Source organism: Salvelinus sp. IW2-2015, unplaced genomic scaffold (assembly GCF_002910315.2).
Source record: "Salvelinus sp. IW2-2015 unplaced genomic scaffold, ASM291031v2 Un_scaffold16477, whole genome shotgun sequence".
Classification (NCBI taxonomy): Eukaryota; Metazoa; Chordata; class Actinopteri; order Salmoniformes; family Salmonidae; genus Salvelinus; species Salvelinus sp. IW2-2015.
This window is the reverse complement of record NW_019957605.1, coordinates 436,342-461,225: the sequence shown is the minus strand read 5'-3', so window position 1 is coordinate 461,225 and position 24,884 is coordinate 436,342. Positions and strand designations below refer to the sequence as shown.

The window sequence follows — 24,884 nt, the reverse complement described above, 5'->3', positions numbered from 1 at the left end:
TCGCTCTCCTGCCTTAAACACGTCTCCTGCCACATCCTCCCTTCAGAGCACTTTGCGCACATGGGCTAGGTTAAGAGGCAGGGTGTGTTTATTAGCGTGTAGCGCCAGCTAGCTCCCACAGTGTTTGATGGCTCATCAAAGCCCTTTGCCTGGGAAAGTTAAAGTGAGATAAATAAGGTTCCTGCTCTGGATTCAATCACAGGGGTTCCTCACTTCAGGGGTGTGACCAGGGTAGAGTACTGTAGAAACAAACAGAGAGAGAGAGCACACTGACACAGGCCAGGGATAGTGAAGCCACTGCATACCAGCCTAAAGAGACAGGGTGCTTATAATCAGACATACACTACATGACCAAAAGTATGTGGACACCTGCTCATGGGCATTAATATGGAGTTGGTCCCCCCTTTGCTGCTATAACAGCCTCCACTCTTCTGGGAAAGATTTCCACTAGACGTTGGAACATTGCTGCGGCGACTTGCTTCCATTCAGCCACAAGAGAAGTAGTGAGGTCTGGCACTGATGTCCGGCGATTAGGCCTGGCTTGCAGTCGYCTTTCCAATTCATCCCAAAGGTGTTCGATGGGGTTGAAGTCATCCGCCAAACCCAGATTCGTCCGTCAGACTGCCAGATGGTGAAACGTGATCCATCACTCCAGAGAACGCGTTTCCACTGCTCCAGAGTCCAATGGCGGCGAGCTTTACACAACTCTAGCTGACGCTTGGCATTTCGCACGGTGATTTTAGGCTTATTTGCGGCTGTGTGGGTCATGGAAACCCATTCGATGAAGCTCCAGATGAACAGTTCTTCTGCTGATGCTGCTTCAAGAGGCAGTTTGGAACTCGGTAGTGAGTGTTGCAACTGAGGACCTGCGATTTTTAAGCGCTTCAGCACTTGTCTGTCCCATTCGGTGAGCTTGTGTGGCCTACCACTTCACGACTGAGCCATTGTTGCTCCTAGACGTTTCCACTTCACAATACCAGCACTTAAAAAGTTGACCGTGGCAGCTTTGACGATCTGACTTGTTGGAAAGGTGGCATCCTATGACGGTGCCACGTTGAAAGTCACTGAGCTCTTCAGTAAGGCCATTCTACTGCCAATGTTTGTCTATGGAGATTATGCTCGATTTTATACACCTGTCAGCAACGGGTGTGGTTGAAATAGTCGAAACCACTAATTTAAAGGGGTGTCCCACATACTTTTTTATATATAGTGTACCCCTCAAAGAAGGGGCGCTGGTGGGAGGGGTTATCATAATAAATTATAATCGAATTAACTGGTTACTATAGAAACAGAGGTCATAGTGGGTTCAGAGAGTTGACGTCATGGTTGACATGAGTTGGGTTGTGGCAATGGTCATCGGGGCTGTTGTCGACAGAATCTCCAGGAATGTTCTCTCATTGATGGCTTTGCTCTGTATATCTAACCAACTTTTGCTTTGCAGCAGTATATTGCTGAATTGGATTCCAAAAGCATTTTTGTATTTCAACTAAGGAACTGAAGGGAATTTAACCTCCACAGTTTTTGTCTGGCCGTACTGTAGGCTACCATTCTCAACTTTCTCAAACCTGTTATTCTTAACTTCTTAGCTTTTCTTAACTCAACCTTAACCTACTCTTAACTGTACTTACTGGGCTCTACTCTACCTTTGGGCACGGTGAGCATCTTACAGTGTAACGCTGTATAGAGTGGTTAACATGGTAGAGCTCAGCCAGGTGCTGGAAACGCTTGAACTTCTTCAGCATCTACTCCTTCCTCTCCTTATTTTCTGTTCTTCCCCCCCTTTTAAAAATGTAATTTTGAGGCAGGAAAATGTGAAGACTTTCACTAGGTAGACTCCCTTACCCCTAGTGATGTCCAAACACTGCATAAATAGTATCCAGTAATAATACGCGGCCTCATTAAACCTGCTCTCCACCACGGCATTGTGGGTAAGCTGCTTCAACAGCTTCACAGCATCACTCCGTCGGCCCGCCTTGTGGAACGCTGTGGGGGGGGAGAGAAGGAAGTGAAGAGACTTAATTGTAGCGATGGAGGAGGAAAAGCGAGCTTGAGTGGCGCTTCAAGGTAGACTTATCACGCAATATGACGTAGACGCAGAAATTAAACAGCATAGTGGGTTAATTTCCACAACAACTAAGAGCGTTGAAGCGTGAGGCTCAACTTCTCTGCTGTTTTGGTCCCCTGGCTACCACACTGTCCGCAGCGTGAAGCAGACCCGTGCACCTGCACAGATACTGTGTGAAATGTTGCATCTCGCTCATCTCAAAAATCTCCGTTACTGCTCATGGCAGTATCATTTCGCTGAGTCTACCTTTTAAAAGGGCTTTCCAGACAGGAAGCGGAGCAGAGCTGCCCATACATTTTCAACGGAACTAGTCGGGGGGCAGAATTCTATCCAGGCGGAGTGATTGGTGGTGATCGCGCATGTAAAAGCAGAGGTGGCGAAAATAGGAATCTGCTCTATTTTGGAGAACTCCGCTCCACCCCATCTCTTCCCGTCTGGACAGCCCTTAACACGGCTTCTATTGCAGCAACAGAGATATGCTTTGACAAGTCTAAGAAATCTCCTTTAGATTCAACCTTACAGGAGCCAACACCTTTCCCATTACTCTGTCTCAGTCTCAGGCTGCCAGAGTTTAACCGCGTCACACACACACTCTCTCTCTCTCTCTCTCTCTCTCGCTACACGCCAAGGCCAATTTGTACTTAACGTATACGAGACAATATGTTCACTAACTACAAACAGACGTCTTCTTAAACGAACCCACTCCCAAATGTCAAACAGCATGGCACTTAGCAAGCAGAGCGCCAGTAAACATATGTCCTATTCTTCATGTTGCTATCTGTGGCTAATTAAAGCCAGCTTCAGGGAGACAGCCCCTCGGGTGACCCTGTCTGTCCTGCTAGATGTACAGGAGGTCAGGACATATTAGTGGCTAATATTTATCAGTGCAGCCAGGCGGATAAAACCACAGTCAGCTGCTGCTGCTTAGTGTAAGGACACGAACACTATACAGGCACACACACAATCCACATACCCTCCCCCAAACACACTACGCTAACAAAGATTAACATGGGCTGTGGCCTGGGCCCACATAACGCTGTGATGTAGCTCGGTTACACCACACGTTTGAGTTTGTGAGGAGTTACAGTCGCCAGTCAGCCTTAGCCAGGTGAGGAACGACCAGGCTACTAGACTACAAGGGCCTAAAGGCAATTACAATCACTGTGGTGGTAACACYATACACCATTACGAAAACACAATACAGACAGCACAAGACCAGATTACTGCCAGACTGAAACACAACCAGGGCTGTTCAACTATCTACTCCGCAGCAAGACACAGAGAAGAATATTGTGCAAGATCAATTGGATACAGTACAGTACATAAATATGCATGCAGGGATCCTAATCCTAAATCCATGTGGTGATTATAGTTCAAGTCATAATTAGGAATTATTGTTGTAGTGCTGATTGGGACCATGCGTGGCATGTAATACTGTTAGCAGTCAGGACTTGCTCTGTCTAGCTGTGGATCATGTTTTACAGTGAACAGAGAGAGCAGTGAAGAGGAAATAGTCAAAAACGACACGGGCCAACCTTTATATGGTTTCCATATGTACCCCATGTTAGGAAGTGACATTGCCTTCTAGCCATCTGTGGTATTCTGTGATACGTTGATGTAGTTCTGATTCCAGAAGGATCTGAGATATGTCTGGTCAATGTAAGGTGCACAAAATGGGATTTCAAAAAAAAAATCTAGTGCTAAGAAGTTTCAACAGACATGGCCTTGGCAAAGTTACTATAACATTTGGGAACATCAAACATTGAGCTCCTGTAACATATAGGGATGAGTATATTCTCTCTTCACTCCCTTTTCATCCTCACCTTTCTGTTCCATCCTCAAAACGGTCGTTCTCAGCCAGCCACTGAGCGTAGGGCACATAGAAGTAATCTTTAAACTGGAACATGTTTCTCCACCAGAGAGTTCACATCACAGATGATCTTCAAAAGGTACATAAATCCACCCCTGCTCCCAGAGAACAGAGAGCAACTCTCCCTATATATATATATATATATATATACTGTATATATACACATACAATGCACTGAGTGTACAAAACATTATGAACACCTACTCGTTCCATAACAGACTGACCAGGTGAATCCAGGTGAAAGCTATGATCCCTTATTGATGTCACCTGTTAAAATCCACTTCAATCAGTATAGATGAAGGGGAGGAGACAGTTTAAAGAAGGATTTTTAAGCCTTGAGACATGAATTGARAAAAGACAAAATATTTAAGTGCCTTAGAACGGGGTATGTTGGTAGGTGCCAGGCACACCGGTTTGTGTCACGAAGTGCAGCGCTGCCGGGTGTTTCACACTCAACAGTTTGACACCCAACTTGACACAACTGTGGGAAGCATTGGAGTCAACATAGGCCAGCATCCCTGTGGAAGGCTTTCGACACCTTGTAGAGTTCATACCCCAATGAATTGAGGCTGTTCTGTGGGCAATGTATGTATGTATGTATGTATGTATGTATGTATGTATGTATGTATGTATGTATGTATGTATGTATGTATGTATGTATGTATGTATGTATGTATGTATGTATGTATGTATGTATGTGTTGGGCTTTATACACTGAACAAAAATATAAAACGCAACATGTAAAGAGTTATTCACTCACATTTTGTGCACAAATTTGTTTATATTCCTGTTAGTGAGCATTTCTCCTTTGCCAAGATAATCCATCCACCTGATAGGTGTGTCATATCAAGAAGCTGATTAAACAGCATGATCATTACACAGATGCACCTTGTGCTGGGGCCAATAAAAGGCCACTCTAAAATGTGCAGTTTTTTCACACAACACAATGCAACAGATGTTCTGAGGGAGTGTGCAATTGGCATGCAGATTGTAGGAATGTCCAACAGAGCTGTTGCCAGATAATTGAATGGCCATTTCTTTACCGCCACCTCCAATGTTGTTTTAGAGAATTTGGCAGTACGTCCAAATCGGCCTCACAACCGTAGACCACGTGTATGCCGTTGTGTGGGCGAGCGGTTTGCCYATGTCAACATTGTGAACAGAGTGCCCCATGGTGGAAGTGGGGTTATGGTATGGGCATAAGCTACGGTCAACGAACACCATTGCATTTTATCGATGGCAATTTGAATGCACAGAGATACCATGAAGAATTCCTGAGGCCCATTTCCATGCCATTCATCCGCCCCATCCCCTCATGTTTCAGCATGATAATGCACGGCCCCATGTCACAAGGATCTGTACACAATTCCTGGAAGCTGAACATGTTCCAGTTCTTCCATGGCCTGCATACKCAGTAGACATGTCATCCATTGAGCATGTTTGGAATGCTCTGGATCGAAGTGTACGACAGCGTGTTCCAGTTCCCGCCAATATCCAGCAACTTCACACAGCCATTGAAGAYGGTTGAGATAACATTCCACAGGCCACAATCAACAGCCTGATCAACTCTATACGAATGAGATGTGMTGCGTTGCATGAGGCAWATGGTGGTCACACCAGACACCTAATGGTTTTCTGATCCACACCCCTACCTTTTTAAGGTACCTGTGACCAACAGATGCATATCTGTATTRCCAGTCATGTGAAATCCATCGATTTAAGGCCTAATACATTTATTTCTATTGACTGATTTCCTTCTTAAACATCTTTTAAATTGTTGCATTTATATTTTTGTTCAGTATAGATTGTTTCGTTGTATATGTTGGGCTTTAGTTGAGATTATTCTTTACAGAGTGTAATGGCCCAGGCCTCAATTGTTCTTTAACTAGCACCATTAATTCTCGGTTTCGACAATTCTAAAGTTATAGCTTCTAATAGTAACTGTATCCACTGGCGGATTGGGAGAGAGTGGGATGACTGCCATCTGAGACCCAACATCTTCTTTGAGGCAGGGCTGCCTGCCAGTAGTAGTCATCTGTGATTGATTGAGAGATTCAAGGAGCTATCATCGCYAAGTAACATAGCAGATGCAARGCATTGAATATTTACATTCATGCACTTCGATCACATATCTGACATACAWCCAGATTAAAATACGTATGAGGCAATATTCCCAGGGAAATTGGCCTACAATTGTAAGTAATTAGTAACACAGGCTTTAAAACACAGACACACTACTTCATCTAGCCAAAACATTAATACATCTCATTACTAATGTGATATATTAGGGTTAACATACAGTACCAGTAAAAGTCTGGACACACTTAATCATTCAAGGGTTTTTCTTTATTTTTACTATTTTCTACATTGTAGAATGATAGTGAAGACATCAAAACTATGAAATAACACATATGGAATCATGTAGTCACCAAAAAAGTGTTAAACAAATCAAAATATATTGTATATTTGTATTGTATATATCTTCAAAGTAGCCACCCTACTACAGTATATTAGACTGATTTTATGTCATGGTCAATTAGTGTGCAGCTGGTYTTGTCTGTAGTAGAGTAGCTGGTGTTTGTCTGTACTAGAGTAGTGTGACAGTACCCTATGGAGGCATACCTGCCTGTCATGMTGATTGATTAACCTAAATGTCCCATAGCAAGAATTTTGTTAAGTACACTCCTCTTAATATGTGTAACTGTGTGTCACAGTAATGTCAAAGCCCTCTTCTGCACAGTCCAATCAGCCTCTGAGTCTAAGCAGACTCAACCCAGGCTAGGCCCAGGGTAAGAGTGAGTGCAGTGAATAGCATCCATATGGCCCATTCATACTGTACCGTAGGCTGTGTTCTGTCCTCTCTCAATGTCCACCTCCCCCAGAAAGGGATATAAAACATAACTGCTAACACCATGCCAGATTCATACAATATGAATGTGATAAAAGGTTCTAGTTTTTGTTGGCATTCTCTCTGTTTCACCGTGGACATCGGCAGTTTGCTCTCAGTACCGCCTGTAATTGACGAAACTCTAGCGATGGATTTWGGAAATGTAGTGTTCCCTTCGTGTCTCTGTCGTATGAGCTGCTCTGACGGGGGTGGTTGTGCTAAGGCTCTTTATTGCTTTGGKCTGTTGGGTGCTCCTCACATTCTAGTCATAATGTAGGCAGAGATTCAGAGGAAGTGGCTCTGGCTTGGCTGGAAACGTTGCTCTGGTTTCAATAGAACATCGTTTCAGTTGGTCTTGTTCCAGTAAATATGCAGTTGAGTTTCCTGTGTTCTGGGTGGGACCTATGAGGTCAACTTTCTGATGAGCAAAGTAAGATAGAATACTGTAGCTGTGTCCAACAGGTGGAAGGACCATAAGTGAAATGTGAATGGTTCCGACTGACCTGGTCCCAGTATCGTGCCTCCACGTGCAGCTGCACCAGGGCCTGCAGGTCTCCCATCTTGGAGTAGGTCTCAGAGGGGTAACCATGGTGCTCCYCATTATCCAGCTTACGGGCGATGTCAATCAGCCTGGTGGGGGGGTGGGAAGAGATGCGATCAGACGGAGTGTGTGGGGGGTGCGGGTTGAGTGTGTGTGTCCAAGTGTGTGTGTGGGTCAGGCCTCGTAGAGGACCCCTTATAAATCACATATCTCCTATAAGCGCATCACACCACACTTAGGAATGAGGCCGAACTCACTCACACCCGAATGTCAGCTGTCATGCCTGATAAAGCTTGACGAGGCCAACCAGTCTTTCCCTGTGTTTGTTATGCTGAGGCTGCCTTAGCCTAGGTGGTCTGGGCCAGAGTGGGTGTGTGATTGACAAGCAGCAGACACAGAGAGAGGGGCCCATGAGGAGCTCTGATAGAGCCACAGGACCCAGCATTAGCCATCTGCCTGCCTCCCAACCYCACACATCCATAACGCTTTCCCATGACTCACAGGAGGGAAGAAGGGAGTCGGTGTCGGTGTCTGTGTCTGTGTGATCCACATGTCGACTCAGCCTTGTTCTCCTATGATGTCGATGGCTAGGTACATCTGAGCAGCGGCCTGCGGCTCCTTGCTGTTCTTAGCCCAGTCTGCCTGCTTGGACATCAGCATGAAAGTGTTTTTAGGGTCTGTCACGCCCCCATACTCCTACAGAGGGGCAGAAAAAGAGGGAGGATGAGTGAGAGAAAAGGCCAGAGAGAACGAGAATGAGAGACCGACAGGCCCAACTGGGTCAGGACCTGGAGAGGGGGGACATGGAGTCACACAAACAGGACCAGGATTCCCCCACCGGTGTCCTCCAGCGCTAAAACAAACGGCCTCGAGGACCAGATGGCCTCACAGCCACATAAATATACAGCAGCCACACAACACACACACACACACAAGGGAGGGGAAAGGAGTCAGGCCTGTGTCATCTGCTTCAGTACCGTGAACATACACACACAGTTTGTGATCAAAGACCACTCCACACATAAACACACTTAACAGGAGATCGCCTCAACTTCAACTGACCCCCTCATAAAATAATTCAGATCCATCAACTGACACTCAAGTCCCACCATCAATTACTTATGTGTATGTGTGTCACATGGAAACATGTTTAAAGCCACAGCCCGTGTGTGTGTGTGTGTGTGTGTACTTACAGTATCTTGGCTGACTCAAACAGGCACAGGTCTCACATGCATGCGTGTATAGGCATATTCAAACATCTATGTGCGTGAATGTCTATTGTCTTGAACATGTACAGGTCTAGGGTATGAGAGTGTGTGTGTGTGTGTGTGTGAGTCAATCAGTAGTCGCACAGTATACAAGCTGAGGACTCTGGAGTGGAAGCCAGTCCTCTTGCAGAGCCTGGCAGCCTGGTGGAATTTCCCCTGGTAGGCATAGACGTCCGATAGGAACAGCTCCTTGTCGCTCTCACCCCTCTTCTTTCTCTCCTAGAAATCCCTCAGCACACACACACACAAACACAAACACTAGTGTATGTACGCACCACACGCACATGCAACGAAAGAGAGAAATMAGCTAATATCAGCCGCTCAGTCAGTTTCACCCTAGTCTGACCCTGTGCTATCTGCCCATAGTTGCACGTATTCCATACAGTATGCACACACACAGACACAAAGCCTGTTTTGTGAAATTCAATGATCCATTGTTTCCACATCTACATGCCAAAAAAAAATATATTTGACTTTTCCCTTTTCAAACTGTAGCCCCCGAGGCAGGTCTAATCTTATCACAAAGAATGTCCATGAAAACACATTAATGTATTTATATTCCCAGGAGATCAGTTAAGTTCACATAAAATAACGCTTTCCTCCCTTTACTAGCCCTTTTTGTGTGTGTGTGTGTGTGTGTGTGTGTGTGTGTGTGTGTGTGTGTGTGTGTGTGTGTGTGTGTGTGTACACTCATATGTTGGGCTAGTAAGAAAATGCTTAATGAGGGCAACCCATGCGATCCCAAGTTTCCCCTCCTCTGTCTCGCTTTGATGATGTCATGTGGAGTTCTCTGGTCAGCCAGTAAATCCACCCTGATTAAAGCTATGTGGTCTGTTCTGTTTTCTACCGTGACAAATTATTTGATCTTGGAATAATACCATTTGGACTAATCCATGATGCATTTTAGGGGAGTGTGTCTGTGCCYTATTGTACCTCAATGCTGTTGATGAGCTCCAGGCAGCGCAGGTCTCGTACTCGGATGAAGGCCTGAGAGAGAGAGAAACAAAAGGGAACTCCAGTCCTCGAGTATCCCCAACAGCACACATTTGTGTTGTAGTCCCAGACAAAAACACCTGATTCAACTTGTCAAGGGCTTGATGATTAGTTGACAAGTAGAATGACGTGTGCTTGTCCGGGGCCACAACAAAAATGGGGAAGCCAGAGAATCCACTCACACCACATCCTTAAACTATTCTATCACATTGGTCAAACAAGCATGAGAGAGGTTCTTCATACAAATAGCATCAGGCTGCACCATCTAGTGATGAACACTAGCATTGCAGTGAAAAAGTGTGTMTGTGTGCTTCCGTGGGAGTACGTGCTTGTATGACCTTCTTAACTGTGAAAGTCGAGCCCTTCCAGGGCATCCGTGGCCAAATCCCTACTGTCACTGTCAGTCACACCCAGACAGGAGATCTGATAGACCTGCTTGAACKTCCTTCTCTCCAGACACTGGTACATAGGAGCCGACTGTGGAGAAGAGATGGGAAGGAAGGGGAAACAAGTCAATTCAACATACAATAAGAAAACGTAGAAACGGAACTAAAAGAGTGGATAATAAAGCTCAGTTCTTTAAGTAATATTCTTCCCACCCACCGGCACCTCCACGGTGGACATGGAGTAGACACGCGGGCAGAAGATCTTGGAGCCATTGTAGCCCACCACAAAGCCCTGCAGCTTCTGTTGGTGCACTGGGAAGTTACTGGCCTTGACGTCGAGGTAGCAGCTGCCTGACAAACACAGCATGCCCTCACATTAAGTGTCCCATGCTACGTTGTTAGCATTGGGCTCCTGGGGAGTCGGGAAGGATGCTCATAGAACGAGGGCAGTCGGGGGGAAAAGTAGGTGAAGGAAAAAGGAGGAGGCAGTGGGACAACCTTTGAACGCTAATTTGAAAGTGAAGCCACCTCGACCTTGGCCTTAATAACTCTTGACCACCTGCCCTCTGACCTGTAAGAGCAGCTCCTTGGTGTGGATGTCATAAACCAGGCAGGTGTTCGTCCACCACTGCCAGCTTGCTGCGTGACGTACCCATGCCCAGACAACGCACAGATGTAGACTGCTTCAGCAGATTGTCGGCAAACGGGTTGTCCACAAAGATCTTCGGGATCTGAAGAGAAAATGAATACCATTGGTGCAAGTTGGATTGAATTGAGCCGCAGGAGATAGCATCTCAARAAGACTAACCTAGAGAAATACAAGTTAGCTAAGACAGAAGTGTTTGTATCCGCTCTATTCTTTAGCCCCGCCAGTAGGCCCTCGCTGTCCGGTCGGCCACCAATGACTTTGATGTAGAGAACCAGACACTCCATGAGCCACTATTCCTTGGTACTGGTGAAGGACAGACACCACATATAAAATCATATAAAGCTGAACCAATTTTCAATATACTGTAAATCCACAAGAACTAGGAGGTATAGCTGATAGGCAGCAGAGAGGCCAGGTTGAAGACACGAGACACGCAGCTCAAAAGGCTCCCCTATTGATCTTGCTTAGGGACAATACAATGATCCTACCCAGACAAGCCTACAACAATGAATAACTGCATTATTGTTTTTTAAGTGAGCACAAACTCCTACTCTAGGCTAAACTTCAGCGATTTGAGCGGCTATTCCTTGCGAACCTAGAACCTAGCGCTTCAATACAGCTTCAKCATTTGCAATTTGACTTTTCAAAATGTATTAGCTTTTTATGTGTGGCTTAAACACAAGCAGTCACAAGGTTTTAATGTGATTAGGCTACTTCAAAAGTCTCCTGTAGGCTACCTGCACACGTTCATCAAAAATATAATTCCAYCTTCCAAACTGTACCATTTGATGAATGGAAAGCGACATCTGTTACAAAACACCCAAAAGTTTAATGACATTTGGAAATTGTCAAGTCAAGCATTCGACACCCGAGTACAAGGTAGGGAGGGATCTCATTTCTGTTTGTCGAGATTGACAGAGTCCATTTGATTGTAGTGTTGAAAATGCAAACCATGATTTTGAAGCGCCCAAAGTCGGCATGCTTTGCTTGTTGGTTGTTTTATTTGATTTATTTGATTTGATTTGATTTAACCTTTATTTAACTAGGCAAGTCAGTTTAGAACAAATTCTTATTTACAATGACGGCCTCCCGCCAGCCAAACCCTCCCGACGCTGGGCCAATTGTGCGCTGCCCTATGGGACTCTCAATCACGGCCGGATGTGATGCAGCTTGGATTCGAACCAGGGACTGCAGTGATGCCTCTTGCGCTGAGACGCAGTGCCTTAGACTGCTGCGCCACTCAGGAGCATTGGCACTTATATCATTCGAAATATAGGGTCAAACTTTTGAAATCAGATTTCCCCCCTAGCTGATCATTGTCTGCAGAAGGCTCTGATTGTAGTGTTATGAAACAGGCAGGGAGAGTGAGCTCCGTGGCAGTCGGCGAACCCTCAACCTTCTGGCCCGTAGCCCTGCGTGGCATCGACTGTCCCACAAAAGCACGCTCAAGTGGCAAAGTCGATATCCACATTTATAAAACACAGGGTCGCTACAGTTATTGTTATTTTTGGACGTAAACATTATTTWGAGTTATTTCAACGAGGGGGAAGGGTCATGTGAAAATATTGTTTACGTTGGGGCATTTTTGTATGGCTGTCCCTTAATATATCCTTCTAATCTAACTATCCATATGTTTCATTCTCGTTCAATGCTCTGCGAAGATAAAAGTCTGATTTATATTTGACACAGCCCGTTCAGAGGTWAGACAGTCACACCAGAGAAACCATCAGCCTCAGTGGTGGAGCTGTAACAGGGCTTTTAGAGACAGATCTAAAGCATCTCTGTCACAGTTAACTCTAGACTGCTCCCCCTCTCCCCTTCTCTGTCAAACCCCAGAGACACAAACCAGGGAGGAAACCTCCAGATACATCCAGCCGGGCTCCACAATGCTGTGGCGGTAACCACTCACTCTTCCCTGTCTCACTTAGGCTGTCTAATGGCTGAGGAGGCGGGGGAGAGACTCAGAGACAAAACCCGTAAAGGAACACAGATACAGCTGAAGCCTTTAAGAAGGATAGGCAGAAAGATCTGGAGGACCACTGGGTCTAACCGTCCCTCTCTGGCCTCTCTCTGGCCTTTCTCAGGGCTCTCTCTGGGCTCTCTCTGGGCTCTCTCTGGGCTCTCTCTGGGCTCTCTCTGGCCTTTCTCTGGCCTTTCTCTGGGGTGTTTTAGAGCAGCGATGCAGCACTAAACACTAATTCACTGGCTTTCCATCATCTTAATAGCATGATAATGTCTTTCGGGGGGGGTCTTTCACAATCTGTCACCAATGCATTAGTATAATTTACACAAGCCGAAGACGTTGCAGGTCAGTGTTATTGACTCAGGTCAAATAGTTTTGTGTTGCACAGGAGGTTGGTAGCACCTTAATTGGGGAGGACGGGCTCATAGTAATGGCTGGAACAGATTCAATGAAATAGTATCGAACTCATCAAACACATGGTTTCCTCCCCTCAGCAGCCTCCTGTGTTGTGTTGTTATGGCACTTTACGGAGTTGTTTGTCACCAAGTGTTTGAGAAAAGCCTGAAGCCAAAYGCAAATCCGTAGAAAACAGTTATTAATCAAGGTATTCAGTCTAAAAACAGCTCTTAAATAACTGTACAAATACGATGACCATCTACTACCACAGTGTAAATGTGTTTGGGGGTAGTAGGGGATAGGGTATGATTTTGGACTGGGTGTAAGTTTCACCTGACACAGGATGATGTGCTGGGAGCAGACCACGAGCAGGTCGCACTCAAACTTCCTGCAGATCTTCTCCTTGATGCGGTTGTACATGTCGGAGGAGTCGTCAGAAATCGTAGATGAGGATCTTCTCCGGCAGCTGGATGGCCCGGCGGTTCCTGTTGAGAGCTATCTTCTTATCCAGCTCTCTGCACTTCATCCTCACTGGGCAAGGAGAGCAGGTAAGCACAGGAAGTCCAGTCAAAAAATAACCACTAGCCCTAGCTTCACTTAACTCCTACACCCTTAGTGTTTACAGATCTGAAGGCACTGGATAGATCTGAGCATATGGGCAGGACTCTACATAGCCTTCCAATGGACTTCTTCAGGGAGCTTCTGCCGTCCATTTCCATCAGATCTGCTAACACTGACGATGTAAGGGAGCTAAGGGAAGTACAATGTACCGTTTAAGTCAATCCACCTTTCTGTTCAGTGATGAGGTGCTGGATGTGGGCCATGCCATCTCTGTAGGCGTAACGGTCTTTGTACAGGCCATGCATCGTGCTGAAGATGAGCTGAAAGAAGGCTATGCTCCGTCCTGGAAGCCCAACACCTACACAGAAGACAAAGAGAGAACAATGTAGCAGTGGTTCCCATTAACACTTCCATGYAAATACAGAGAGACAAAGTGTTCCTGTTGCTAGATCCCCGTCTAAGAAAACGTGGAGATGTCAGCAAGGTAGAACCTAATGCTCTCTCGCGTGAGTCGCTAGTACTAATATAAAATATTAAAGATATAAAATAAACCGACATTAATATTACTTTCATGTACTCTATGGGTGATCACAGATACTTTTTCACAAGTTAAAAATAACTGATCTGTGAATTTATCCCAACGTGATATGTCGCATCAACACTTGATCTGACAGCATGACGTCTATAGCGTCTATAGCTTCAGTCGCATCTTATCATTTCCGTTCCGCGTTCTTCACAGCATGTCTCGGCACCATGTCAGCGCTGTTTTAAATTACAGCGTTCCAATACAGTTCCCTTCAGACACACGCACATACACTCTCTCTCTCATACACCCTTACACAGTTACTCAAATGTACACACACACACACACACACACACTAAAAGAGACCCACCACATAGACTCTACAGGTCCACACCCAGGAGCTCTGTTCCCCGATGGTGCCGAGCCACACCCAGTCTTGGTGTAGAGGGAGGCCTGCTTGTCCGAGCCGCCCATCACAATGTACTCCCCCTTGGAGAAGTAGCTGACGCAGCAGGAGTCATAGAGAGTTCTCTCCTTCCCAATCTGAGAGAGACAGAGGAACAGACATTGAAATAACAAGGAATTCTAACTTCATATTGATTGACCTTTAACTGGGCTATGCTTGTCTAGGCCAATACTTCCCCTGACTGGGAGCAAGTCTCAAATCAATGTCCTAAAAACCGTCTGTCCTTGGTTGCAGCACTCACACAACAACTGTTCGTCGGGAGCTTCATGAAATTGGTTTCCATGGCCAAACTACCGCACGCACACAAGCCTAAGATCACCATGCGCAATGCCAAGCATCGGCTGGAGTGGTGTAAAGCTTGCTGCCATTGGACTCTGGAGCAGTGGAAACGCGTTCTCTGGAGTGATGAATCACGCCCTCGCCATCTGGCAGTCCGACGGACGAATCTGGGTTTGGCGGATGCCAGGAGAACGCTACCTGCCCCAATGCATAGRGCCAACTGTAAAGTTTGGTGGAGGAGGAATAATGGTCTGGGGCTGTTTTTCATGGTTCGGGCTAGMCCCCAATGACATTCTAGATGATTCTGTGCTTCCAACTTTGTGGCAACAGTTTGGGGAAGGCCCTTTACTGTTTCAGCATGACAATGCCCCCGTGCACGAAGCGAGGTCCATACAGAAATGGTTTGTCGAGATCGGTGTGGAAGAACTTGACTGGCCTGCACAGAGCCCTGATCTCAACCCCATCAAACACCTTTGGGATGAACTGGAACGRCGACTGCGAGCCAGGTCTAACCGCCCAACATCAGTGCCCGACCTCACTAATAGTCTTGTGGCTGAATTGAAGCAAGTCCCTGCAGCAATGTTCCAACATCAAGTGGAAAGCCTTCCCAGAAGAGCGGAGGCTGTTATAGCAGCAAAGGGGGGACCAACTCCATCTTAATGCCCATGACTTTGGAATGAGATGTTCGACGAGCAGGTGTCCACATACTTTTGGTCATGTAGTGTATTTTAAAAACAACTTGAGTACTTCTAATAATTTGATATAAATGAGATGGTCACATGTATTAATTGCAGAAAATTAAATATATACAGTGCATTCGGAAAGTATTCAGACCCCTTCCCTTTCTCCACATTTTGTTACGTCACAGCCTTATTCTAAAATGGATTCAATTGTTATTATTACTCCTAGGAGTCTTAACATGTTCGATACCAGTGTTCTTCATCTCAGAGAGCTGATGTTGTGACGAGCCTCCTTGAAATGCACAGCCACAGGGTGTCTCTGGTCAAGAGTCCCTATATAACTCCTGTGTTCTGCTATCCTTGTTTTCAGAGCTCATTTCGTTTTTTTCTCCTACATAGCATAGACCACAAATACACTTGATTAGGCATACCACATTGTTTGTAGAACACCTAATGATGGACTTAATCTTATAACGGRCTTGCCCACGATAGGGTGATTGAACGTTGTGCATTTCTTCGGAAACTTACTTTGGGTACGTCGGCCACATCTGCAATTATCCGTCCGGCACATTGACTAGGAAGGTGCTACGTGGTACTGGTGGGAGATCACTCCTCATTTGACTGATGTCTGAAGACTACCCGTGGGGGATCTTTAAACATCTTTTCCAGTTGTGGATCAGGGCTCAAGATGTGCCAGTGTTTTTTTTATGATATGGTCGAACTATTTGCCAAGTGGCGAGTACTGAAGGTTGTGTTGAGCTCGCTGGTCAGGGGGGTGGGGTGGTTTGGGCGTGAGGCTGTCATCCCAGGTCATATCTTTGTATCAGGAATACGGCCTCATTTGAAAATGTGGTCTCACGCATTAAAACAACAGGGAAGTTTCTCTCATATTTATGGTCCACCAAGTCTGAGCCAAGGCTTTCTCCAGACCACGACCTAGTAGACACATCAAAGCTCACAGTCCTTAGCAATCCCGTTGAGCGCCTGACCAAACAGATGGGAAAAACACATACACACTCTCTTGTTTCTAAATGGGCTCTATTGTTCTGGCACTTGAAGTCCATTTGCGCGACGTCATGTCAGTTCCCGACTGCGCATCTGTTTCTCCTCACTCTGAAAAAGAACCGTCTGACAGTCCATTCTTTTGCCCTGAAATAAAACCATTTTGGACAACCTCCCTTTTTTTTTTAAATTACAGATCATTCCCAGCATGGTAATCAAACCAGCATGTTCACTGAAACAGCCAAGTGACAACACATGAGACTAAGGTTCCATGGCAGGGTAATGAAAACAGTGCATATTTGTCTGTACTTACAGTATTACCCAGAGGGATATGGGGGAGGAGTAGTGRGGGGATCATTATTAAACGCTAAACAGGATCACCTCCAGTCCAGTGTTATGGTTCCAATAGTGCCTGACAGGCTGATTGCATACAGGCCTTAAAGGCCTAATGAAGTGTTATCAATACATGATGGTGGCCTGTGGTTTATGTGTTATCGCTCGTTGCCACAGCAATGGGAAAGTGTGATAACACCCAGGCCATTGACCAATCACCGGTGCKCACCTGGGAGCAGAGCCTCAACCCCTGTGGTCGTAAACATAGTTCTTCTGATCTCTACATAACGACCATGGGGTGTATTGCTGTGCTACACACTGATATATTTTGGATTGTCAATCATCAGAGTATTTTCCATTATACTTTCTATGAAGCAAATTTTTATTTTTTTCACGACTGCATTTTCTACTAGATATGCTATGCTATCTATTAATTTGCTGTGGAAACAAACTCTAAATGTTATCTCATATGTAACCAATATCCAGATGGCCAGTAGAAGGCAAAAATATTTACTACATTTTAGACCAGGGGTGGGTAAACTTTTTGGCTTGAGGGCCACATCGGTATTTTGAAATTCAATGAAGGGCCACAGATTTTTGGGGGGTTCTTTTGTTTGTCTAAATCAATGTGGATCAGAAAAAAGCACAGTTATTTGAAAAGATATAGATCCGTTATCATTTTTACATAATTTCTTTCAGCGGGTCATTGTGCTCATCCCTGAGAGTAAAACGCCACAATGAGTCTTTCCCTGAGTTTTGATGTTACCTCCCTCCCTTCCTTCATGCAGTGGTCTTGATCAGAGAACACTCCCTGCAGCAGGGGCTCCCCTCCTCTCCCTGCCTGCCTCTCCTTCTCCAGCTGCCTAGCCCAGCCCCAGGCACTCTACCCTGCTGCTGCAGCTCTGCCTGCTCTGGCTGTAGGGTGCGTCGGTGAGCAGGCACAGGTGCTCTGSCATGCTGCTGTCCACATCCACTGCCTRATCATCTTCTTCCTCACAGGACGGCATCCACTTCCACCAGTKCCTGTCAGAGCTCGCCTGGTCAAACATTGACACCTACTGGCTGTCTACAGGAAATACATTGGACTTCTGATGTCCCAAAAAAACTCTCAACCGCACTCACAATTATGTCTACTGTATTTTCTCCGATTTCCTCTCCGTTCGCGCAGTTGATGTTCAACAGGTTGCGGTCGTGGAGGACTGTTTACAGCATCTGTTCGCTTGTGCGCAGACTCCGTTCTGTTTCCTGTCTTGTCTCTTGTGCTGCGTTCTGCGCATGGCATGTGTGAGTCAAGCGGAATCGCTCACAAGCTAGTTCACACACTTCACACCCCAGCGGCAAATACAATTTATCCAAAGATGTTGATGTTATTGTCTGCGACAATTTCATTGAACTCGATCTTCAAGTAAAATGCCAACAGAGATGAACCATTCATCCAGAACAGCACGTGATCACGAGGTATGTAAAGAAGCACAGWTGAATCGACTATCAAGAAGGTAAACCAATCTGCAATTGTTGAGCTACTTAGCTAGCTAACTAGGAGCTAGCTAGCTAATAGTCACCTATTTGCTCTTCAATATAAACCATGCTCTTCAATATAAATAAGATTTTGTTCTGATTTTTTTTTTTTTAAATAAGATATGATAGACAGGGTGAGTTCACTATTCTGATCCATCTTTTAGTTTGTGGCAGCAAGGTATAGAGCTCCAGCGGTCTTAAGAAGATGTTAGCAGCTAAGAGGACCGGAGCAAGATCTCAGCCTCATGAAACCCAGCTTGTGACGCCTGTCTGAGACAGACATCCTCTACGCTCCCGAGTGTGGACAATATGCTTTCACTGGATTGTCATATGTATCAGGCTAAAAACGGAGCCTACTGTTMATACAACCKGTGCTTCCCCTACTGACAACAACAKAGTCACAACCAGGCTCGAAAACAACAACCTCAACACAGAGATCCCCATCACTGACACACAGTTTAATCCAAATCCGGACACAGACACTATGGCTGTTCCAGGTTCAGATATGATAGTTACCAAAGAGGCTGATCCCAATGCAGTCAAGAGACAGCGGACCGGACAGGAGGATGAGGAGTCGTGCCAGCCTTCTGGTATGCCGCTGGGCTGGGTGAGAGTGGTGAGGCAGAGGAAAAGTGGGAAGACTGCAGGCAAACTGGACATCTATATAACAAGGTGATTCTGATTTTCGCTTCTTCACTAGTTACTCTCATTCTCTCATTGCATGTAAACATCCCTGAAGTGTGTGTGTCTTACTGTCAGGGCTAGGGSCTAAGTGCATTGCAGATATCCTACGATCAATGATTCTACATGAAGTAACTGATATGCCTGCCTCTGTAGTCCCCAGGGACAGAGGTTCCGGTCCAGGGCGTCTCTTCAAGCCTTCCTTCTCAACGATGCAGGAGGGRATCTACAGATAGACGACTTTGACTTCCCCAAAGCCAAGAGTGGCAGTGTAGCTGTGACTCCGCTGCCAAGCCAGGAGAGACAGAGGAAAGTTCATCAGGAACACACACGTCATACCTCAGAGGCCAATATCAAAGAAGACAGGCAGAACACAGAGGAGAARATGGAAGAGGGTAGAATATTAAGCCGGCCTCCGAATAACACAAAAATAGCCTCTTCCGCAAAATCCTGCAAGCAGAGGACCAGACCCAGAGACAAGAGAACGATATCATCTCATCAGAGGCCTGGCATGCCTCCCTTGGRAAGGGGGAATCACCGACGGGCAGCTGGGAGAGGCACAGAAACGGGCCACCCATCAGACACAAATGAAGACATCAAAGAGACAAACATACAAGCCTCTGTGAGAAGGGGTGAGGATGATGAGACTGAGAGGCGTCCGACGGCCGTGGCGGTAGTTGACGATGTCATACCGGAGAAGAGCCCCCAGAGAAGGCCGGGGCTGCTGAGAGAAAAGCTGCTCAGGCTGGCCCCGCCCACTGATCTACAAGATGCTCTCATTGGTCGAGAAGAACAGCTTCCTGTGTCACTGTTACTCGTCCCAGTCCTTAGGGTGCAGTCTGCTTCTGAGAGCGAGGGGAAGGCTGAGTCTGAGGGTGTGGGAGTGGGGGAGACTGAGGGAGTGGAGGATATAGAGGCAGAGGTGCATGACGAAGAGCTGCCATCTCCCCAGACCACTGGAGGGCGCTGTACACCACTGAAAGATTCCCAGAGCAGTATGTATCAATTTTCTCTACTGTGCATTGTGCTATCTGAGTTATGATGCATAATGTGCATTGACTGTGATGCCTAGATAGAGAAGAACGTAATCATCTTCTTGGACCTCCATGGTTTCAGTGTACTGACCCAAGAGAATAACATGTTTAATGTGTGTAGTGGTGCCTGTTGTTCCTGTTCTGCCCAGAACTGTTAGGAGAGAAACGGAAGACCAGTCCTTATTTCAGCCGGAAGTCAATGAGAGATGGTAATCATTTCATAAATGGTAGAACTCAACAGAATTTGCCATTCTTGGAGAAAAATATAAGTCAAATATTTATTTWTGTCCGAAACCGCTTATGTCCACACACAGGTCTGAGCCCCCCCAGGAGGAAAGRCTTAAGGAAGTGGACCCCTCCTCGCTCCCCCTTCCACCTGGTGCAGGAGACCCTTTTCCACGACCCCTGGAAACTCCTGGTAGCCACCGTGTTCCTCAACAAAACCAGCGGTGAGACACACAAACGCATACACGCAAGGCTCAAACACACACCTCTACAATTAAAACATTGGAATTATCTCACACAGTCTCTGTTCTGTCTTCCTTTTCAGGTAAAATGGCCATCCCGGTGTTGTGGCAGTTCTTTAAGCTTTACCCATCAGCGGAGGAGACCAGGGGGGCAGAGTGGAAGCCCCTGTCTGTGCTGCTGAGGTSTTTGGGCCTGTATGAACTGCGAGCCAAAATCATCATCAGGTTCTCTGGTGAGTCACTGTTCCCGTCTCCACCTGTGGATCCAAGAGATGATCCACTGGTTTCCCTCCTAGAAAGTGAGCTTTTAGTTTTAGTTGAATTCGAGGGTGACGACTGGGTTGTCCTATCCTCCCAAGTGTTAGAGGTGTGTTTGTTTTTGGCCAGCACCGGAGAAATAATGGGTGTGTTATGCAGATGAATACCTGACCAAGCAGTGGCGCTACCCTATAGAGCTGCATGGGATTGGGAAGTACGGCAATGACTCCTACAGGATCTTCTGTGTAGAGGAGTGGAGACAGGTGAGTGAGTCACAGACCCCATGGTTACATATAGTTTATAGTGTATTAGCAAAAATGACAACTGTTGTTACACCAACATTTAAATAATAGATCCAGATAAAGTCAACTAGAGATATTGCCCTTGTGTGTGTGTGTGTATTTACCTAGGTTGAACCCCAGGACCACATGCTGAACAAGTACCATGCTTGGCTGTGGGAGAACCACGAGAGGTTGGGAATCTGAACCATGACGACCTGCAATGTCACAACATGTTTTATCAGTGGAAGAATGTTCTAGTTCTTAAATCATTAGGCTTATAACCTGACATATTGGTATCTCTCTTGGACAACAATTGTTACTCAACATGATTGTATTAAATAAATTGTTTTATCATGTTTTCAAAAGCCTAATGACTCATTTGCATTGAATTGGACTTTGATGTTGTGCCTCTGGAAAAGCAACAGATGAACCGTGTCCCCTTTGTCCAGTGGAGATTGGTGTTCCCTTTCTTGCGTGTATTGAATCGTCTCCCATCTGTCTAGCTGTGTAGCCGTGCTCTGACAATAGCTCGCCCAATAGCTCGCCCAGCCCTATTTCACATGCTAATACATTTCTTTAGGAGAGCACCAGTGCATTTAGCTACGCTAGGCTCCAGCTTTATTCTCTGTCTGCACACGAGTAACCTGATTCCCAAGGCAACCGTTGCCAGACCCAGGTGAGTGCATTTGTTTGTACTAGTTCTATTTGAAACCAAGTCTTCATAGTCATTCAAGTAAATATTTGAAAAGGAAGTAGTTTGCATGTAATTAATTCAACTTTACTGTTATGAAAAATAACTTTACTGTTTTGGCAGTGACAGTAGTGAGAAGAGAGCTTAGTGTAAAAGTTAAGACGGACTCTTTAGAAGTTTTTCAATGCACGAGGACCGGACTCCACTGCTGGGGAAACACAAGGCACAGCCCTGTCTAACGGAATGAAACTTCGTAAGAAAACTTTGAAAACAGCTTTGACGTTTTAAATGGTTTTAAATGAATGGTTTTCTATCAGTTTGAACTGTGCGTGTTTGATTATTGAAACCCGTTCAGTGTTTATACTGTGCATTCTTCTTTTCATTACCACAGCTGCTATTCGCTTGAATTCCACAACTCTGTCTATTCCTCGATCCACACCTGTCCGCCAAAGTCGCTGCCTTATGGTCACTCCCCTGACATTGCCCATTATCTCGCCTGCCTCGGCAGCACTGCCAGTCAGCCAGGTGTGCATTGACTCTTAGGATAAAGCAAATTCAAGTGTTTTATAAATATTTTTGCCTGCCTTTGTGTGAACTTCCTATCTGGTCGGCAGTTTGTCCCCAGACTGGACCCTCTCCARCCTCCTCTGGCCCATAGACGGACTGTCAGCCTGGAGACCCCTGCTGTGCATCACCACAACCACCAGAGGGCACTGGTTATGCAGAGAAAGGAGCACTATAGGTGARTCCAGGAGTAAAACATAAACCCTGATGCCAGTCTGTTCCTGCGTTTTGTGAAACTTTGGAGAAAACTACATAATACCGATAATATGAAAATGTCACATTTCTGCCAATGAATCTTTTTTCTCTGGGGCTTTGTTAGGTATCACCAGGTGTGGCGGAAGCCATTCTACGGATCCTGCACTGAAAGAGAYGAGTACAGGTAAAAGCATCCTCGTCTGAATTATTCATTTCCCTCCCATATCTAGGTGAGATTCTGGCTTCTGTCATATTGTTTATAAATCTCTCGATTTTCCAGATCGGAGGTACGTCAGCATCTGAAGAGGCAGATGGAGGAGAAGAGGGCGGGGCTGATGCTGAAGTTGACCAGTAAGGCAGAGGAGGCTGAGTTTTTACAGGAAGTGGATCGCTTGGCTCTGTCCAATGAGAAACAGCAGAGGATCCAGCACAGCAGAGCGTTGAGKCACTACAGAGATGAGAACAAGAAGGTAATACACCAGGGATCATCAACTAGTGGATGGTCGGGGGGGGCGGAACAGGCAGGGTCGGCAGGTAGCCTAGCGGTTAAGAATGTTGGGCCTGTAATTCAAAGGTCACTGGTTTGAATCCCAGAGCCGACTAAGTGAAAAATCTGTAAATGTGCCCTTCAGCAAGGCACTTAACCCTAATTGCTCATGTAAGTCGCTCTGGATAAGTGTCAATTAAAATGTAAAATATAAACATAATTTCAAATCATTTGTAGACTGCATATTGACTGCAAGAAGCCCAAACAGATGTTTGACTAAAACAATTATTTCAAACCTTGCTTATATTTGTATACGATCCACATGTCTCTTATGTGTGGGAATACTTGAACAGATTTCTTAAATTAAAATCACTTGGAGCTGATTTCCTGGTGTTTTTACAGTCTGTCCAACAATAAAACGTTTTTAAAAAGTTTATTAATATATATATTTTTTCAGACAACTTGGGGGGCCAAATAAAACCTGCGGGCCGCCAGTTGGGGAACCCTGTAACACACACACACTACGTACTAATGGCTGGAGCGGAATGGTATCGAACACATGGTTTCCTTGTGTTTGATGGCATTTCATTTGCTCTGTTCCGGCCATTATTACGTGCTGTCCTCCCCTCAGCAGCCTCCACTGACTTCGTCCTAATGTGATATTTTTTTAAAACTCGTACTCTTCTCTTTTGTGTGTGGTGTAGCTGATGGAGCAGAGCTGGAGGGACAGGGCACTGATTCGCTCTCAGGAGGCCCTGATGGAGAGAGAACTGCTACGCCACAACCCCATTAATTGGAGCGGCACACTGAAATAGAAGCACACACCTCTGCTCACAAATGTTCACACGTTTTCTCTTTTTCCATAGCTAGCTTTATAGGGGACTTCACTATTTTTAGGGTTAGGGTTATTTAATTAGGCAAGTCAGTTACGAACAAATTCTTATTTACAATGACGGCCTACCCCGGCCAAACCCTAACGACGCTGGGCCAATTGTGCGCCACCCTATGGGACTCCCAATCACGGCCGGTTGTGATACTGGCTGGAATCGAACCAGGGTCTGTAGTGACGCCTCTAGCACTGAGATGCAGTGCCTTAGGTAGTAGCTCCTGAGTGGCGCAGCGGTCTGTTTCCTTGAATGGCTTTCATCTATCGTCTARATGCAACAGCAGTGTTTTAGTAAGGTCTTCAGCAATGAGCAGCAGTAGTTCAAATTAAAATTGCTTTTAGTTCATTTCAACATGTCAAATAAAAATGGTGAAAGGATATGGTAAAGAAAATAGCACTCTGGCAGAATTTTTTTTTTTTTTTTTTTATAATAGTCAATGCAAGTAAGTGCAGCTGGGAATCTTAGGCCTAACATAAACACACATACTGGTTCTGGAACCTAAGGACATGATTAACAATTTTACATTTTTTTTTTGATTATTGAAAATGGAAAAAATATCATTTGAATAAATGTTTTATTCTAAGCGCACTAGCTTTAGTAGGTACTCAGGATGAGGGTGGAACAACGTGTTGGGATTATTGAGTGGATGCAAATGTTGACAGTTCTGATAAAATACACTTGTGCATTATACAGTTGTGGCCAAAAGTTTTGAGAATGACAAATATTAATTTTGACAAAGTTTGCTGCTTCAGTGTCTTTAGATATTTTTGTCAGATGTTACTATGGAATACTGAAGTACAATTACAAGCATTTCATAAGTGTCAAAGGCTTTTATTGACAATGACATGAAGTTGATGCAAAGAGTCAATATTTGCAGTGTTGACCCTTCTTTTTCGACCCCTTTCCCCCTCTCCCCCTTATGCAATCCACCCCTGGTTGCTGTCAATTAATTTATGGGC

General features: G+C 45.4%; 2 protein-coding genes and 1 pseudogene across 8 annotated transcripts; 2 read left to right on the top strand and 1 right to left on the bottom strand.

Moving 5' to 3' along the window:
* Nucleotides 1-209: 209 nt before the first annotated feature.
* LOC112080765 (intraflagellar transport protein 122 homolog) lies at nucleotides 210-17,911 on the bottom strand (annotated as a pseudogene).
* A 165-nt stretch (nucleotides 17,912-18,076) lies between these two features.
* LOC112080770 (methyl-CpG-binding domain protein 4) lies at nucleotides 18,077-21,457 on the top strand. Of its 7 annotated transcripts, none has more exons than XM_024146681.2 (8): nucleotides 18,087-18,320; nucleotides 18,559-19,052; nucleotides 19,218-20,056; nucleotides 20,245-20,304; nucleotides 20,410-20,544; nucleotides 20,646-20,795; nucleotides 20,980-21,083; nucleotides 21,231-21,457. In XM_024146681.2, exons 2-8 carry the CDS (start codon nucleotides 18,865-18,867, stop codon nucleotides 21,303-21,305), a joined length of 1,551 nt encoding a protein of 516 aa, XP_024002449.1. In that variant the 5' UTR covers nucleotides 18,087-18,320; nucleotides 18,559-18,864; the 3' UTR covers nucleotides 21,306-21,457. The 7 variants fall into 7 exon arrangements, with proteins under 7 accessions (XP_024002453.1, XP_070298806.1, XP_024002449.1 ...); XM_024146680.2 differs by having other exon boundaries at nucleotides 18,555-19,052; XM_024146683.2 differs by having other exon boundaries at nucleotides 18,545-19,052.
* A 98-nt stretch (nucleotides 21,458-21,555) lies between these two features.
* On the top strand, nucleotides 21,556-24,815 carry LOC112080769 (uncharacterized). Its single transcript, XM_024146679.2, has 6 exons — nucleotides 21,556-22,045; nucleotides 22,184-22,317; nucleotides 22,407-22,534; nucleotides 22,676-22,735; nucleotides 22,832-23,021; nucleotides 23,743-24,815. Exons 1-6 carry the CDS (start codon nucleotides 22,036-22,038, stop codon nucleotides 23,851-23,853), a joined length of 633 nt encoding a protein of 210 aa, XP_024002447.1. The 5' UTR covers nucleotides 21,556-22,035; the 3' UTR covers nucleotides 23,854-24,815.
* Nucleotides 24,816-24,884: the final 69 nt, after the last annotated feature.